The sequence below is a fragment of the Bos javanicus genome, chromosome X, assembly GCF_032452875.1.
Source record: "Bos javanicus breed banteng chromosome X, ARS-OSU_banteng_1.0, whole genome shotgun sequence".
Classification (NCBI taxonomy): Eukaryota; Metazoa; Chordata; class Mammalia; order Artiodactyla; family Bovidae; genus Bos; species Bos javanicus.
In genome coordinates, this window is record NC_083897.1 from 143,393,945 (window position 1) to 143,411,721 (window position 17,777).

Genomic DNA, 17,777 nt, shown 5'->3' on the forward strand with positions numbered 1-17,777 from the left:
ACTCTTTGCGACCCCATGGACTGTAGCCCCACCAGGCTCCTCTGTCCATGGGATTCTCCAGGCAAGAATACAGGAGCGGGTTGCCAAGCCCTCCTATAGGGGATCTTCCCGACCCAGAGATCCAACCGCGTTGCAGGCGGATTCTTTACCAGCTGAGCCACCAGGGAAGCCTGGAAACTTACACGACCATATGTAAATTACATAAGCAATGGGAATTTGCCATATGACTCAGGGAACTCAAACGGGCTCGGTGACAACCTCGACGGGTGGGATGGGGAGGCAGATGGGAAGGAGGTTCAAGAGGGAGGGGACATATGTATACCTATGGCTGATTCATGTTGAGGTTTAGCAGAAGCCAACCAAACTCTGTAAAGCAATTATCCTTCAATTAAAAAGATAAATCAATTAAAAAAAAAGAATCCAGTACTTGTCTTTCTGTTTTGACATTGAGAAAGACAAATATCGTATATTAATGTATATAGGAGAAGGGGACGACAGAGGATGAGATAGTTGGATGGCATCACCGACTCAATGGACATAAGTTTGAGCAAACTCCAGAGCTGGTGATGGACAAGGAGGCCTGGCGTGCTGCTGTCCACAGGGTCATAAAGACTCGAACACGACTGAGCGACTGAACTGAACTGAATGCACGTACGTGGAATCTAGAAAGATGGTCCTGACGATCCTAACGGCAGAGCCGCAAAGGAGACGAGACATAAAAGACATAATTGCGGACACAGCGGGGGAAGGACGGGGTGGGACGGACGGATAGGGTAGCCTTGAGACATATGTCCTATCCTTTGTAAGGTAGAGAGCCAGTTGGAATTTGCTGTACGACGCTAGGAAGCCAAAGCTGGCGCTCTGGGGGTAGGATAGGGAGGGAAGTTCAAGATGAAGGGGATATATGTATACCTACGGCTGACTCATGTTGATGTGTGGCAAAAACCCAACACAATACTGGGAAGTAATGACTCTCCAATAAAGTCTAAGACTCCAACGCTAAAATATACAAATGAACTTATCTACTCAACAGAAACCTGGGTCTGATGCCTGGGTCAGGAAGACCCCCTGGAGGAGGAAATGGCAACCCACTCCAGGATTCTTGCCTGGAGAATCCCACAGACAGAGGAGCCTGGTGGGCTACAGTCCACGGGGTCGCAAAGAGTTGGACACGACTGAGCGATGAACTCACACACCCACACACAGAAACAGAGTCACAGGTGTAGAGAACAAACTTATGCTTACCAGCGGGTAAGGGGTGGACAGGACATACTGGGAGATTGGAATGGACACATACAGACTACGATGTATTACATGGCTTTCTTTTTCTTTTTTGCTATTCAGATATAATAGTATATTTTGAAAGGCAAAAAGAATCTAGATCTAAGTTTTTGGAATTAATACGCACATTCGGAGGAACTGTTGTTAAATGGCTTTCTGTGTGTCACTGGTGGTGAATAACCTGCCTGCCGATGCAGGAGACGTAAGAGATGCACGTTCAGTCCCTGGGTGGGGAAGATTCCCTGGAGAAGGAAGTGGCAAGCTACTCCATCCAGTATTGCTGCCTGGAGAACCCCATGGACAGAGGAGCCTGGTGGGCTATACAGTCCACGGGGTCGCAGTGTCGGACACAATCAAAGCAATTTAGCACACATATATTAAACAGATAACCTGTGAAAACCTACACGAGATTGTACATCAACTCTAGTCCAATAACAGAAGACTCTTCAGAGTCCTTTGGACAGCAAGGAGATCCAACCAGTCCATCCTAAAGGAAATCAACCCTGAATATCCATTGGAAGGAGTGATGCTGAAGCTGAAGCTCCAATACTCTGGCCACATGATGCGAAGAGCTGACTCACTGGGAAAGACCCTGGTGCTGGGAAAGACTGAAGGCGGGAGGAGAGGTGGGTGACAGAGGATGAGAGGGCTGGATGGATATGAGTTTGAGCAAACTCCGGGAGCTGGTGAAGGACAGGGAAGCCTGGCCGTTCTGCTGCACCCCCACTTTGGCCCCTGTCTCATGGGAGTGCCCGCCACCAAGAAAGCCACCCAGGAAAACCTGTTTAGAAGCTCAGTTCCCCCTGAGGCCCTAGGACTTTAAGAGGATTCGTGCAGGAGGGGGAACCCACCCCCCAGGTCTCGCCGCTCGGTGGGCGGGACACAGCGCACGGGGCAAGGTCCCGCGCACGGGGCAAGGTCCCCCGCTCCGTGCCCCGCTCCGCCATGGCGCCCACAGCGCAGAGGAGACGCGCGGCGCACGCCGCCAGGTGCGCGGGACCCTGGGCCCCGGTCCTTCCCCGATCCTGGGGCTGGGGGCGTGGAAACAGTGGAATGGAGTGGGGAGGGGCGTCTAGGGTGAGCGTGGACCCCCCACCCACCCACCCAGCCAAAGGCCGGCCTGCGCTTGAGCCTCGGAGTCTCCAAAACGCAGCTGGAGGCCTGTTCGCCTTCCTGGACGCCGGCGGGACGGGAACTGGGTTGGGGGCGTCGGGGGACAGCGGGGGACGAGAGGGAGCGGAAGGAAAGGGACCGGGAGTGGGGGGAGGAGGGGGGGAGGAAGGGGAGGCAGGCAGGCCACGCCCCGGTAGAGGTGGTGCAGCCCCTCCCCCGCTCTCCAAAGACTTCCTGTCGCGCCCCAGAGGTCCCGGTCCCCTAGCGCCTCCGCGTCCACACCAGCCACTCACTAGGGCGCGACCCTCCCAGGCTCCCTCTTGGAAAAGCCCACGCCCCGGAGCCTTCTTCCAGCCCTCTCTCGCCGCGCGCCCTCCATCCCCAAATTAAGACACACCCCTGTTCTGCACACTGGCCACCTCCCCACACACCCCACAAGCGTGGCCGTGTGCCTGAAACCCACTAGGATGCAATCGGTCTGCCCTACCTTCTGGACTCTTGGCGAGACTGTAGCCCGCCAGGCTCCTCTGTCCATGGGATTCTCCACTCAAGAAAACTGGACTGGGTTGTCATTTCCTTCTCCAGGGGATCTTCCCGACTCAGGGATCGAACCCAGGTCTCCAAAGGGCAGGCAGATTCTTTACCTTCTGAGCCACCAGGCAAGCCCCCAGAAGAGGTGATAGAATCTTGATTTCTTCCTCTTGCACTGTTTAAAGACAGTCTTACACTGTCGTCAGTAACCCAAAACCGAGTCTGGCAGTTTGGTAGCTCTGAGGGCTTCTTTCTGATACGTAACTTCAAGGGGAAGGGTGTTGCAAGCGTGAACACTAGGTAGGGGGTACATTTAGTATAGAGTCCAAGGGAGAAAAAAAAGTGAATTGTGGCTCCTGCAGAGTTAGGGGGCAGAAAAAACAAACTTTAGTTACAGACACGCAGAGTTCCGAGCAGTTAAAGTGAAGAAAAAAAAAAAAAAAAAAAAACTAGGAATGATCAGGCCTGCTCACTGTTCACTTTCTATTCTTTATTCTCAGGAAAGGGAAAGAAAAACTCATTCCTCTGTTTTCCTTTTCACCACAACAAATTCCTCCAAGGTTAACCCCACTTTCTGGAGGCAGAAACGCCGCCTCCAGTTTCCGGACTGCTTGGCGCATCGGGGCCCAACAGGGGGATGCTGTTGGCACCGAGGGGCCCTGCTGGGGACTCTGGGTTCTGCTGGAGCTTCTAGCCCCTAGGGCCGCAGGGCTTGGGAGGCGGGGAGAGCCTCGGTAGGTCCACCCCCAGGACCGCCCAAACCTCCCTTAGGCAGTGCAGACGCCCGCACGCCGGGGCGGCGCCCGGCACTCGCTGGCGGCGCGCCTTGCAAATCGGAGCAGAGATTGATCAAAACAGTTGTACTGTCTAGGGGACTTTTATCCCCCAGGAGGTCCCCAACCCCGAGCACCGCGGAGACGCAGCCCCCGGTTTCCGGACTGCTTGGCGCATCCGGACGCGATCGGGAAACGTCCACCGGGACGCGATCCGAGAACGTGGATGGCACCGGGGCCCTGTTGGGGACTCGGGGATCTGCTGGAGCGTCTAGCCCCCGAGTGCCTCTGGGTTTTGGGGGGCGGGGAGAGCCTGAGTAGGTCCACCACCCAGGACCGCCCAAACCTCGGTGGCGCGCGCGCACGCGGGGTACGCCCCCAACGCTCGCTGACCGCGGGCTTTTCAAATCCGAGCAGTGATCATTTGATCAAAACAGCTGTGCTGTCTAGGGTACTTAAATCCCCTGCTGCTGCTGCTGCTAAATCGCTTCAGTCGTGTCCGAGTGCGACCCCATAGACAGCAGCCCACCAGGCTCCCCCGTCCCTGGGATTCTCCAGGCAAGAACACTGGAGTGGGTTGCCATTTCCTTCTCCAATGCATGAAAAGTGAAAAGTGAAAGTGAAGTCGCTGAGTCGTGTCCGACTCTTAGCGACCCCATGGACTGCAGCCCACCAGGCTCCTCCATCCATGGGATTTTCCAGGCAAGAGTACTGGAGTAGGGTGCCATTGCCTTCTCCGTTTAATCCCCTATTGATCCTTTAAAAACGTAAGTCCCCTTCTGATCCGACCTGGCCCCGTTTCCCTCCTAGCGGAGCCTGGGCCCCCCTCACCTTGGGTTCCCTCACCCTGGGCCTCCCGACCCTGGGCGGAAGGCAGCTCCGAGGCCCAGGGAAAGGCGTGCCCGGGGTGCAGCGAGAATTAATTACAAAGTAGTGCAAGGTGGGGGCCCTGGGTGAATTCAGTGAAAGAAACTGAATTTGGGTGGATCACGACTTTCAAAAGCAAAAAGTAGTGCGTTCAAGTTTTGTGCGGCACGTGGAACGGATTGGTCAAGCCTTTGGGATAAAAATATACAACGGCTGCAGGCCTTTCTTTGTTAAATCCTCATATAAAGGAAGAGCTTCCCAGGAGGCTCAGTGGTAAAGAATCGCTCTGCCAGTGTAGCTAACACCGGTTCAGTCTCTGGGTGGGGGAGATCCCCTGCAGAAGGAAATGACAATGCATTCTAGTTACTCTTGCCTGGAGAATCCTATGGACAGAGGAGCCTGGTGGGCTCCTGTCAGTGGGGTTGCCGAGAGGCGGACTGGACCTATGGATGGAGCACACGTGCAGTGGAATGGAAATGCCCGCACCTTCTCCGCAACCTGGTTTGAAATGCTGACTTTTTCATTCCAAAGGAGACGTTTATTTCGTTTTTGGCTTTTTTCTTTCTTCTCTCTCTTTAGGGACTCTTTAAATCTGTTGCTCATCATGTGTTTGCTTCTGAAGACCTGCGAATTAAAGTCAGCAAATACGTCTAAACCAAATATTCTGCTGATAATGGCGGACGATCTGGGCATTGGGGATCTCGGTTGCTATGGAAACGACACACTAAGGTACCAGCTGGGGATAGGGGGAGCGGGGAGGCAGTTCTCCGGGCGTGTGTGCGTGTTTGGATGAATGAAGCAGACTTCAAATCTGCCCGCAGAAATTAGGAAATTCCTTAAGGCATCAAATTTCCACAGCGAAAGTTATTTTTGGAGCAAAAGTGAGTTATCAGCCTTTCTGAGGGGAAGAAGAGAGCACAAGGGACTTCGGAGGGAAAGAAGGAGAGTTAGAGGGAAATCTGAGACTAGTAAGGTGAGAAGAATTCCTAAGATCAGGCAAGTGATTCGGAAGCTCCAGTACTTTGGCCACCTGATGCAAACTGCCAACTCACTGGAAGACACCCTGATGCTGAGAAAGACTATGGGCAGGAGGAGAAGGGGGTGACAGAGGATGAGATGGTTGGATGGCATCACTGACTCGATGGACATGACTTTGAGCAAGCTCCAGGAGATGCTGCTGCAGTCCATGGGGTCTCCAAGCGTCAGACACAACTGAGTATGCACGGAAACCTTTTTTGGAGTGCGTGTGAATGATACCATCAGCCGCCACCTCTGAACAGAAGGTGTAGGAACTGCATCTGCAGATGTCTGTGTGTGTTAGTCGTTCAGTTGTGTCCGACTGTGACCTCATGGACTGTAGCCCTCCAGGCTCCTCTGTCCATGGGATTTCCCAGGCAAGAATACTGGAGTGGGTTGCCATTTCCTCCCCCAGGGGATCTTCCCTATGCAGGGATTGAACCCGGTTATACCAAACTGCAGGCAGGTTGCTTTACCATCCGAGCCACCAGGGAGGTCTTGCAGGGGGCAAAATGCAATCACGTGTAAAGCAAAGGAAATTCCTCAAATAGAGAACTCATCCATATACCTTTCAGCATGGGGACCTGACTCAGCTCGCTCGACCCATCCTAACGGTGACCTTTGTGTGCTTTGCCCAGGACGCCGAACATCGACCGACTTGCGGAGGAAGGCGTGAGGCTCACCCAGCACCTGGCAGCCGCCCCGCTGTGCACCCCAAGCAGGGCCGCCTTCCTCACAGGGAGACACGCCTTCAGATCAGGTGGGTGTTTTCAGGGCGGCTGGGGAAATGGCTGGCCTCGTCCGCCCATTGACTGTCCTAAAAAATGGGGTGGTGGTCATCTCCCGGAGTTAGCCCAAGTTCATGTCCATTGCATCGGTGAGGAGGCAAACCACTTCAGTATATTTCCCAGTGAGAACCCCATGAACTGCTGTATAAAAAGACAAGGGGACTTTGATACAAATAAAAAAAAAAGGCTAACACAAAATACAAACAAAAAGAATTAGGTGGTAGGACTTCCCTGGTGGCCCAGTGGTTGAGACTCTGAGCTTCCAGTGCAGGGGGCATGGGTTCGATCCCTGGTTTGGGAACTAAGATCCTGAAAATAGCCAAAAAACAAAAAAGAAAAAGAAATCAGGTGTCAATGGTTGATAGATGGTTAAAATACAATCTGCAAATTCATTTTCCTGGAGTTATGTAAATATTGTGCTTTGGTGCTGCCAAGTTGCTCAGTCGTCTCCAGAGTCTTTGCGACCCCATGGGCTGTGGCCTGCCAGGCTCCTCTGTCCATGGGATTCTCCAGCCAGGAATACTGGAGTTGGTTGCCATTTCCTTCTCCAGGGGATCTTCCCAACCCAGGGATCGAACCCCCGTCTCCTCCATTGCAGGCAGTTTCTTTACCATCTGAGCCACCAAGAAAGCTCTGTAATTACTGAGAACTCAGAAAGCTCAAAGTCTTCAAGGTAACTGACTGTATTCCATGTTCTTTGTCCAGAATCTTTGAGTCAGTCTCGAGGTCACGTTGCAGTTTCGGATGGTTCCTCACAGGGTCATCCGTGGTGGAGAACCTCAGTCCCCAGCGGAGACCCTCGGCGTACGGTAGTTAGCGGAAGTAGGGTCCCTCCCGGAAGTACGGTAGTTAACGGAAGTAGGGTCCTTCCCGGAAGTACGGTAGTTAACGGAAGTAGGGTCCTTCCCGGAAGTACGGTAGTTAACGGAAGTAGGGTCCTTCCCGGAAGTACGGTAGTTAACGGAAGTACGGTACTTCCGGCTGTTTACCGGAAACCAACATTTCCTCTCGGCTCTGCTCCACTCCGCAGGCATGGACGCCACGGATCGCTACCGGGCCCTGCAGTGGAACGCGGGTTCGGGGGGACTCCCACAGAATGAAACCACATTTGCGAGGATCCTTCAGGGGCAAGGGTACACCACGGGCCTCATCGGTATGTGCTGACGCGTGTTATTTTTCTGCTTTTTTTGCGTGACGGTGAAGGTCAGGGATTGCAAGACCCTATGTTCCTAGAAGGCAATGGCACCCCGCTCCAGTACTCTTGCCTGGAGAATCCCATGGACGGAGGAGCCTGGAAGGCTGCAGTCCATGGGGTCGCTGAGGGTCAGGCACGACTGAGCGGCTTCACTTCCACTTTTCACTTTCATGCATTGGAGAAGGAAAGGGCAACCCACTCCCGTGTTCTTGCCTGGAGCATCCCAGGGACGGGGGAGCCTGGTGGGCTGCCGTCTATGGGGTCGCACAGAGTGGGACACGACTGAAGCGACTTAGCAGCAGCATGTTCCTAGAAAATGTTGAAATATCAGAACCCAGGTTTAGTTCCTGCTTGCTCTCATGTCTCTTGAATGGTTCATCATGTTGGAATGGAAGAGTCTTTTTTTTTTTTTAACCCAGTAATTTTCTTTTAATAATATTCATCCTTATTTTCTTTTTTTTCTAGACTTCTTTTTTTTTTTTTTTTGAGGTTAGTTGTTTTACAATGTTGTCTTGGTCTCTGCTTTACAGTGAAGTCAGTCAGCCATGAAGAATGCTCCCTCTTGGGCCTCTTGCTCACCTCACCCCCTCACCCCACCCCCAGGTCATCACAGAGCCCGAGCTGAGCCCCCGGTGCTCTGCAGCAGCTTCCCACTAGCCGTCTGTTCACACATGGTCGAGTATAGATGTCCGTGCTGCTCTCTCAGTTCATCCCTCCATCTCCTTACCCTGCTGTGTCCACAAGTCCTTTCTCCACGCCCTCTTTATTCCTGCCCAGCGAATATCATCTGTTCCGTCTTTCTAAATTCCATGCATACGCGTTAACATAGGATACTTGTTTGTCTCTTTCTGACTTACTCCACTCTGTACAGCAGGTTCTAGGTTAATCCACCCTCAGTACCAGTCACTCAAATTCGTTCTTTTCTTTATGGCTGAGTAATATTCTGTTGTATGTATGTACCACATCTGTGTCCATTCATCTGTCAGTGGGCAGTTAGGTTGTTTCTATGTCTTGGCTCTTGTAAATCGTGCTGCAGTGAACATTGGAGTACATCAGCCTTTTACAATTATGGTTTTCTCAGGGAGTCCTGGTAACTTTACAATCTTTCTCCATTAGCCTCTTTGCTGGACGAATCCATCTTTTCCTCACGGCACTGGTCAGAATCTTCTAGACATTATATTGGTTTAAATGGCCACACCTCATCTCAAAACTCAGTGTTAACACATGAGATGGTGGGAAGCTTTGGAGGCTGGATCCTTCTGTATGGTTTCATTCTCCACCATCCTCACTGCAGCCCGCTGTTTTTGTTTCCTTAAATATAAAAGGGCAGATTCCTGGGTTGGGAAACAGTACAGAGTCTTACAGGTTCTGAAGATAGCCTGTGAGTCGTGGGGAGACCAAGGGAACAAGGGAATAAGTGTCACTTCTCCACATGGAATTTTGGGCAACTGCCAGGCTCCTCTATCCATGGGATTCTCCAGGAAAGAATAGTGGAGTGAGTTGCCTTTTCCTATTTCAGGAGATTTCCCAAAGCCAAGGTTTAAACCCTCATCTCTTGTCTCTCCTGCAGTGGCAGGCAGATTCTTTACCACTGAGACACCTCGGAAGCCCCTACTGCTTTTTGGGTGGTGGTGTTCAGTCGCTCAGTCGTGTCTGACTCTCTGCGACCCCATGGACTGCAGCACGCCAGGCTTCCCTGTCCTTCACCATCTCCGGGAGTTTGCTCAAAGTCACGACCACTGAGTCGTGATGAACCTCCAAATTACCCTCAGAAAGTAATTTCAGCCAGAATCCCTTAGACCTATGCTGTTTTTTATGTTTCTTTCTTTCTTTCCTTTTTTTTTTTTTAAAGTTCTTGCTTCTATCTTCAGGAAAATGGCATCAAGGTGTAAACTGTGCCTCACGCAATGACCACTGCCATCACCCTCTGCACCACGGCTTTGACTATTTCTACGGCATGCCCTTCACGCTGGTCAATGACTGCCACCCAGACAGGCCCCCTTCACTGGACGCGGGCTTGAGGGCCAGGCTGTGGCTTTACACCCAGATCATGGCCCTGGGCGTGTTGACCATCGTGGCTGGCAAAGCCTGCAGGCTGATCTCCATTTCCTGGAAACTGGTCTTGAGTGTGGCCACCCTGGTCCTGCTGTTTTTCACGTCCTGGTACGCCAGCTTTGGCTTCGTCCGCCGCTGGAACTGCATCCTGATGAGAAACCACGAAGTCACTGAGCAGCCCATGGTTTTGGAAAGAGCTGCGAGCCTCGTGCTCAAGGAAGCTGTTTCCTTTATTGCAAGGTAATGGCGCCGTCCCCTTGGAAATCGGAGGTGAGTTCTGGGTGCATCTGAGTCTGTTTACCACCAGTGGGAATCTGCCAGCTCTACGAGCAGACGTGTGTGTGTGTGTGTGTGTCTTAGTCGCTCAGTCGTGTCCGACTCTTTGTGACCCCGTGGACGGTAGCCCACCAGGCTCGTCTGTCCATGGGATTCTCCGGGCAAAAAGACTGGAGTGGGTTGAAATGAGCAGGTGGGTTTGAAGACTTCAACAGTTACACATGGATTGGTTTCCAAAACTCCAGTCTCTTCTTTCTTGTTTTGGGCTCTGTTTTGTTTTTGTTAATATAAATGTTCTCTGTGTGCATGCTCAGTTGCTCAGTTGAGTCCGACTCTTGGCGACCCCCATGGACTGTAGCCCAGCCAGGCTCCTCCGTCCATGGGGATTCTCCAGGCAGGCATACTGGAGTGGGTTGCCATGCCCTCCTCCAGGGGATCTTCCCAATCCAGGGATATGAACCCGGGTCTCTTGCACTGGCAGCTGGATTCTTTACTACTCAGCCACTTGGGGTGTCTAGAATACTGCACAGCAACTTAAAAGAGTAAGGGGGCTGTGTGTGCTGATCCAGAAATGCAGCTGACACGACCCTACGGGGCGTTCCTGGGACAGACTCCTACCCCTGTTCTCTGCTCCAGCTCCTGTCTGAAGTATGTAGAGCATAGTATCTGATGCAGACTTCTTCAATTGTTTTACAGATGCTAAAACCCCCAGCAAACAGAAGATGTTAACTACTTGATGCCCACGAGCCTTCAGTCTTTACTTTGAAGTCCTGGATCATAGAGATGCTCTTGTAGCCAAAGGATGTTTTTTCTTCTTTCAGAAATAAGCAGGGTCCATTCCTGCTCTTTGTATCTCTGCTGCATGTCCATATCCCCCTGGTGACCACAGAAAGTTTCCTTGGGAAGAGTCGGCATGGCTTGTACGGCGACAACGTTGAGGAGATGGACTGGCTTGTGGGTGAGTCAGCCCCCGGCCAGGCTTCATCCGTTCCCGGCCTTCCCTTGATGGCGGGGTCACAGGTGGGTGACCTCCCTGGAGCCAGCCTTCAGTAAAGAATCAGAGACGAAGAGGAAGATTCTCCCCCATCATCCACAGATTCCTTCTGCCTTTCCGATTTCTTTTGTCTACTTTTGCACAAAGGCGTCCTTCTAAAGTCTGTGATTGAATGCTGTCACGAAGGGACTTCCCAGGTGGGCCGGTGGTTACCACTTCACCTTCCAATGCAGGGGCTGTGGGTTCGATCCCTGGTCGGGGAGCTGAGATCCCACGTGCCTCGTGGCCGAAAAACCAAACATAAAACAGAAACCGTATTGTAGTACATTCAAAAAAGAGCTTAAAAATTAAGTGTTAGTCGCTCAGTCGTGTCCGACTCTTTGCTTCCTGTGGACTGCAGTCTGCCAGGTTCCTCTGTCCACGGGCTTCTCCAGGCAAGAACACTGGAGTGGGTTACCATGCCCTCCTCCAGGGGATCTTCCCGACCCAGGCATCGAACCTGTGTCGCCTGCGTTGGCAGGCGGGTGGGTTCTTTTACCACTGAGCCACCTGGGAAACCCTCAGAAAGGAGACATCGTGTTGAACCCTCAGATGCTGTTTCATTTACGTCGCCCTGAAATGCTGCATCTTTCCTAAAGGGGAGATTCTGAACGCCGTTGAAGAACACGGCCTGAAAAACACGACTCTCACGTACTTCACCTCTGATCACGGGGGACACTTGGAGGCGAGAGATGGACACGTCCAGCTGGGCGGGTGGAATGGAATATACAGAGGTAAGGCCCGTGGGCACTGGGGTTCCAGGGGAAAATCTCTTTACGCTGGTACTTTTAAATACCTGACATGAGGGACTTCCCTGGTGGTCCACTGGTTTAAGACTCTGCACTTCCATTGCAGGGGGCATGGGTTCGATCCCTGGTCAAGATCCCACATGCCTTTCAGCATGGCCAAAAAAAAGTTTTTTAATAAAATGAATAAAATAAAATTTGATACGGTCCATCTGAATTATTCTGGAGACGGAAATGGCAGCCCACTCCAGTATTCTCGCCTGGAGAATCCCATGGCCAGAGGAGCTTGTGGGCTACAGTCCATGTGTGTGTGGCCAGTCACTCAGTCGTGTCTGACTCTTTGCGACCCCACGGACTGTAGCCCGGCAGGCTCCTCTGTCCATGGGATGCTCTAGGCAAGTATACTGGAGTGGGTCGCCTTGCCCTCCTCCAGGGGATCTTCCCGATCCAGGGATCAAACCAACATCTCGTACATCCCCTGCACTGGGAGGTGGGTGCTTTACCACTAGCGTCCGTGGGCTATAGTGATGGGGTGGCCAAGAGTCGGACACCACTGAGCGAGTGAGCGCAGACGCTGGATACAGACACGCACAGGTACATCGGGTGTGTCTCCAGGCTGGAGCGTCGCCTGAGAAGGCAACGGTGTCGTTCCCTCCCAGGTGGCAAAGGCATGGCCGGCTGGGAAGGCGGGATCCGGGTCCCGGGGATATTCCGCTGGCCCGGGGTCCTGCCGGCCGGCCACGTGATCCACGAGCCCACCAGCCTGATGGACGTCTTCCCCACTGTGGTCCAGCTGGCGGGCGGCCAGGTGCCCCAGGACAGGTACACTCCTCCCTTCGTCCTGGGACAGCCCCCTGCCCTCGTCCAAGTTTTTGGGGAATACATTCCACAATAGGAGAACGTTTAAAACAGTCTCCCATGTAGGGGACAGGCTGATGTGAAATGACCACACCCAGGAAAACAACGCTAAACGAACTGTTGGGTCCAGTGACTTGTTTTGGGGTTTTTTTTGGCAAGATTTTACATTTTGGCATCACAATCTGGAGATCCAGTCGTCAGAATGCGACATCTCCTATTAATCTTCTGAAATGCAATCTTGCCCACGTGTTCGTGCAGCTATGAAAATTGAAAAAAAATTTTTAAGTTTATTTATTTTTAGGCTGTGCCACACAGCATGTGGACTGGTTCCCCGACCAGGGATTGAACCTGTGTCCCCCCTGCACTGAAAGTTCAGAGTCTTAACCTTGCTGCACCACCAGGGAAGTCCCTTGAAAATATGATTTTAAAATGATTATGTACCTCAATACACACCCAAAAAGTCCCTCTCATACATGAGAAAAAATAGAAGTAAATATTTTGATACAAGATTGGATTTTACTTCGTTTAGGATAACCAATAAGGGACTTCCCTAGAGCTCCAGTGGTTAGGAATCCACGTTTCCACTCACAGGGGCCATGGGTTCGATCCCTGCTTGGGGAATGAGGATTCTACCTGTCACACCCCCCGCCCCCCAAAAAAAGCCTGAAAAAAATGTTACCAATAAATACTTGTGTATGATGGATAATAATATAAGGTACTTTATCCCCTAGTTCTTACTGCCAAAAAAAAAAAAAAAAAAGCCATCTTATTAATTTTTAAGTTTAGTAGTATTTTTAGTTCAGCAGGTTTCTCTGGAGAGAGAGAGCCAACAGTACACCTGCAGATGTGTGTGTGTGTGTGTGTGTGTGTGTGTGTGTGTGAGTAATAAGGGCTCCGCTCGTGGCTCGGATGGGAAGGCGCGCCTGCCTGCAATGCAGGAGACGCAGGTTCAGCCCCTGGGTTGGGACGATCCCCTGGAGGAGGACATGGCGACTCACTCCAGTATTCTTGCCTGGAGAATCCCATGGACAGAGGAGCCTGGCAGGCTATAGTCTGTGGGGTCAAAATAAGACATTTATCATAAGGAATTGGCTCACGCAGTGGTAGAGACTGGCAAATTGAAATTTGATGTTGGGAAGGCCGCAAGCCACAAGGTCAGGAGTATTTCTGTATCGTTGTGTTGAGGGAGAGTTTTCTCTGCTCCAGCAAAGCTCAGAGTTGTTGACAGCCTTCAACTGATTGGACCAGGCTCACCCCTTTAAGCCCAGGGTGATCTGCTTTCCTCAAAGTCTTGCTGATTGTAGATGTTTCTATAGCAACAAGGCCTTTCGGTACTGCACAGGGAGCTCTGCTCAGTGCTCTGTGATCACCTAAATAGGAAAAGCATTTGAAAAAGAATACATACTTGTTTTACGAATCACCGATTCACTTTGCCATATACGTAAAACTATCATACCGTTGGTCATCAACTATACTCTAATAGAAAATAAGAATTCAAAACTATATACATAAAATGAGAAATATAAATAAAAGGTCTCTGCTGCCCTAGACTTCAGCCTAGGGGCATGGGCAGCCCAGCTGGAATTTAAGAAGACTTGGTGTTAATATCTGCGGTCGGCGTGGTGTGTGTTGTTGTGTCTCGGTGTGTCTGTGTGTTTTCTATTTACGACATGCTACATGCAATCTAGACAGCCTCAGGGAGACGGGGCGTGTCTGATCCACTGTGTGTTATCTGGGGTCCTGGCAGCCTTGGGGTTTCCAAGGTCCCAGGTCCACAGTGCAGCCCACACAGCCTCAGTCTCAGTGCCTCCTGTGGTCTCTTCCCTGAATCAGGGTCATCGACGGCTGGAGCCTGCTGCCCCTGCTGCGGGGAGATGCTGAGCGCTCGGCACATGAGTTCCTGTTTCATTACTGTGGGCAGTATCTCCACGCCGCCCGCTGGCACGAGAAGGACAGTGAGTTCACGCCTCCCCACGACTCGGCGGGTGCTGCGTCTTAGTCAGGGTCCTCCAGAGAAATGGAACCCAGAGGATGTGTGGGTGCCCGGGTGGATGGCTGGGTGGATGGATGATGGATGGATGATGGATAGATGATAGATGGGTCATGGATAGATGATGGATGGGTGATGGATAGATGATGGATGGGTGGGTGGATGATGAATGGATGGATAGACTGATGGATGAATGGGTGGATGGATAGATGATGGATGGGTGATGGATAGATGATGGATGAATGGGTGGATGGATAGATGATGGATGGATGATGGATGGATAAATGATGGATGGGTGATGGATAGATGATGGATGGGTGATGGATAGATGATGGATGGGTGGGTGGATGATGAATGGATGGATGGATAGACTGATGGATGAATGGGTGGATGGATAGATGATGGATGGGTGATGGATAGATGATGGATGAATGGGTGGATGGATAGATGATGGATGGATGATGGATGGATAAATGATGGATGGGTGATGGATAGATGATGGATGGGTGATGGATAGATGATAGATGGGTCATGGATAGATGATGGATGGGTGATGGATAGATGATGGATGGATAGATGATGGATGGGTGATGGATAGATGATGGATGGGTGGGTGGATGATGAATGGATGGATGGATAGATAGACTGATGGATGAATGGGTGGATGGATAGATGATGGATGGATGATGGATAGATGAGGGATGGATAGATGATGGATGGGTGATGGATAGATGATAGATGGGTAATGGATAGATGATGGATGGGTGATGGATAGATGATGGATGGGTGATGGATAGATGATGGATGGGTTGATGGATGATGAATGGATGGATGGATAGATGAGTGGGTTGGTTGATGGTTGATGGGTGGATGGATGAATACATAGATGATGGATGCATGGATAGATTGATGGGTGGATGGATGATGGATGGATGTGTGGATGGGTAGATGGATGAGTGAATGGACAGATTAGTAGATGAACAGGTGGATGGGTGGATGGATAGATGGGTGGATAGATGAATGGATATGTAGATGATGGATGGATGGATGGATCGGTGGGTGGATGGATGGTGGGTGGGTGGATGGATAGACCGACTGATGGATGAATGGGTAGATAGATAGGTGGGTGGGTGGGTGGATAGTGGATGGATGAATCGATATATAGATGATGAATGGATGGATGGATGGGTTGATGGATGATGGATGGATGTGTAGAGGGATGGATAAGGGATGGATGCAGGGATACATAGATGATGGGTGGATATAGGTGGATAGGTGGATGAATCCATGGACTGATAAGTGGATAGATGGATAGGTGGATGAATGGATGGATGGATAGAACGGTGGTAGATAAATAGATAACATGGAAAAGATGAATTGATAGGCAAATAGAAAAATAGATGTACACAGAGATAATAGATGAATAGGTAGATAACAAATAGTTACATACAGAGGGGCGTCCCTGGTGGCTCAGCTGGTAAAGAATCTGCCTCAGGTGCAGGAGATCTGGGTTCGATCCCTGGGTCAGGAAGATCCCCTGGAGGAAGTCATGGCAGCCCACTCCAGTATCCTTGCCTGGAGAATCCCATGGACAGAGGAGCCTGGCGGGCTGCAGTCCACGGGGTCACAGTCAGACACAGCTGCATAGAGAGGACACAGCTCCATATAGAGGAAGAGATACAGGTAGATAAGAGATGACAGAAGAAGACAGAAAGGTGAGCGATGAGAGGTGCAGTGTCCGCGCCGCTGACGGGGGACGGACTCCATTTGCCCCTAGGCGGAAGGCTCTGGAAGGTGCATTACACCACGCCCCACTTCCACCCCGAGGGCGCAGGGGCCTGCCACGGCAGCAACGTGTGCCCCTGCTCAGGAGCCGGCGTGACCCACCACGACCCTCCCCTGCTCTTCGACCTGTCCGGGGACCCGTCCGAGGCCCGGCCCCTGTCCCCCGACGCCGGGCCCGTGTACCTCGAGGTGGTGGCCCGCGTGGGCCGGGCTGTCCGGGAGCACCGCCGGTCGGTGCGCCCGGTGCCTGAGCAGCTCTCCTTCCAGAACGTGGCCTGGAAGCCATGGCTGCAGCCCTGCTGCGGGCCCTTTCCGTTCTGCGCATGCTCCCGGGACGCGGACCCCGGAGAGACCTGACCTCGCTGCTCCCAAGTTACAGCACGGGGGTGGGCGAGGAGGCGGGGAGAACGGGAGCCTTGTGTGCTGTCAGGAATGGAGAACTGCAGCAGCCGCTGTGGGCAACGGGGTGGACGGTCCTCCAGCCACCAAAAAATGGAACGACCCTAGGATGCAGCAATGCCAGCCCTGTGTGTGTGTGTGTGTGTGTGTGTGTGTGTGTGTGTGTGTCTCGCTCAGTCATGTCCAACTCTATGAGAGCCCATGGACTGCAGCCCTCCAGGCTCCTCTGTCCATTGGATTCTCCAGACAAGGATACTGCAGTGGGTTGCCATTTCCTCCACCAGGGGAATCTTCCCGACCTGGAGATCAAATCCACATCTCCTGCATTGGCAGGCAGGTTCTTTACCACGGAGCCACTTGTGAAGCCTAGACACACACACACACACACACACACACACACACACACACACTGGAATATTACTTGGCCATAAAAACGAAATCTTGTCACTTGCAGCAACGGGCTGCCCTGGTGTCTCTGCCTGCAATGAGGGAGAGCTGAGTTCAGTCCCTGGGTGGGCAAGACCCCCTGGAGGAGGGCAATGACAACCCACTCTAGGATTCTTACCTGGAGAATCCCATGGATGGAGGGGCCTGCTGGGCTACAGTCCACGGGTCGCAAAGAGTCCTACACGACTGAGACACTGGGCAGACAACAGGTGAACCCTGAGGGCGTTATGCTAAGTGGAGTAAGTCAGGCAGAGAAAGACAACGTGATCTCACATCTGTGTGGAAGTAAAAACAATAAAGTTTTAGATGCAGAGAGCAGACTGGTGTGTCACAAACTGCGGGGGTGGGGTGGTGATGGGGAGACACTTCCATCTATAAGATGCTTATACATCTTATATATATATATGAAGTTGAAAACCTCCGAACTGTCATGCCACCTATAAAACCAACGATTCAAACGGGAATGCTTCTAATTTAGAGGTTCCACCTGGCTTTGTTGAACACTGTTTTAAGTTTATGCATTTTCACCTTCTTTGGGTCTTTTTCTTCTTTTCCTCTGTTACAACTTTCTGACGCACTCCTTGTGAATTACATTCATTTTGCGTCAGACCTTCACCCCCACC

At 51.7% G+C, this 17,777-nt stretch overlaps 2 protein-coding genes across 4 annotated transcripts in view; one reads left to right on the forward strand and one right to left on the reverse strand.

The window, feature by feature from the left end:
* The window catches only part of ARSH (arylsulfatase family member H), a 52,352-nt gene extending 47,201 nt beyond the window's left edge, over window positions 1-5,151 (reverse strand). For both annotated transcript variants that reach the window (XM_061408250.1, XM_061408251.1), the window contains exon 1: window positions 2,882-5,151. The gene's annotated coding sequence lies outside the window, so the exon portion shown is untranslated. The remainder of the gene's footprint in view (window positions 1-2,881) is intronic.
* Window positions 1,451-17,467, forward strand: ARSD (arylsulfatase D). 2 transcript variants are annotated; one of them, XM_061408249.1, is made up of 10 exons: window positions 1,451-2,270; window positions 5,145-5,294; window positions 6,221-6,342; window positions 7,401-7,523; window positions 9,437-9,860; window positions 10,718-10,854; window positions 11,529-11,663; window positions 12,335-12,497; window positions 14,367-14,488; window positions 16,019-16,293. In XM_061408249.1, exons 1-10 carry the CDS (start codon window positions 2,227-2,229, stop codon window positions 16,219-16,221), a joined length of 1,623 nt encoding a protein of 540 aa, XP_061264233.1. In that variant the 5' UTR covers window positions 1,451-2,226; the 3' UTR covers window positions 16,222-16,293. The 2 variants fall into 2 exon arrangements, with proteins under 2 accessions (XP_061264233.1, XP_061264232.1); XM_061408248.1 differs by lacking the exon at window positions 16,019-16,293 and adding an exon at window positions 16,301-17,467 and having other exon boundaries at window positions 1,452-2,270.
* The last annotated feature ends 310 nt before the right edge of the window (window positions 17,468-17,777 follow it).

Excerpts from the sequence above, each read along its gene's own strand:
- ARSD (XM_061408248.1), top strand. The coding sequence starts at position 2,227 with ATGGCGCCCACAGCGCAGAGGAGACGCGCGGCGCACGCCGCCAG. Across the intron at positions 7,524-9,436 it reads GTACACCACGGGCCTCATCG|GAAAATGGCATCAAGGTGTA; the intron begins GTATGTGCTGAC and ends TTCTATCTTCAG. Across the intron at positions 14,489-16,300 it reads CCGCTGGCACGAGAAGGACA|GCGGAAGGCTCTGGAAGGTG; the intron begins GTGAGTTCACGC and ends ATTTGCCCCTAG.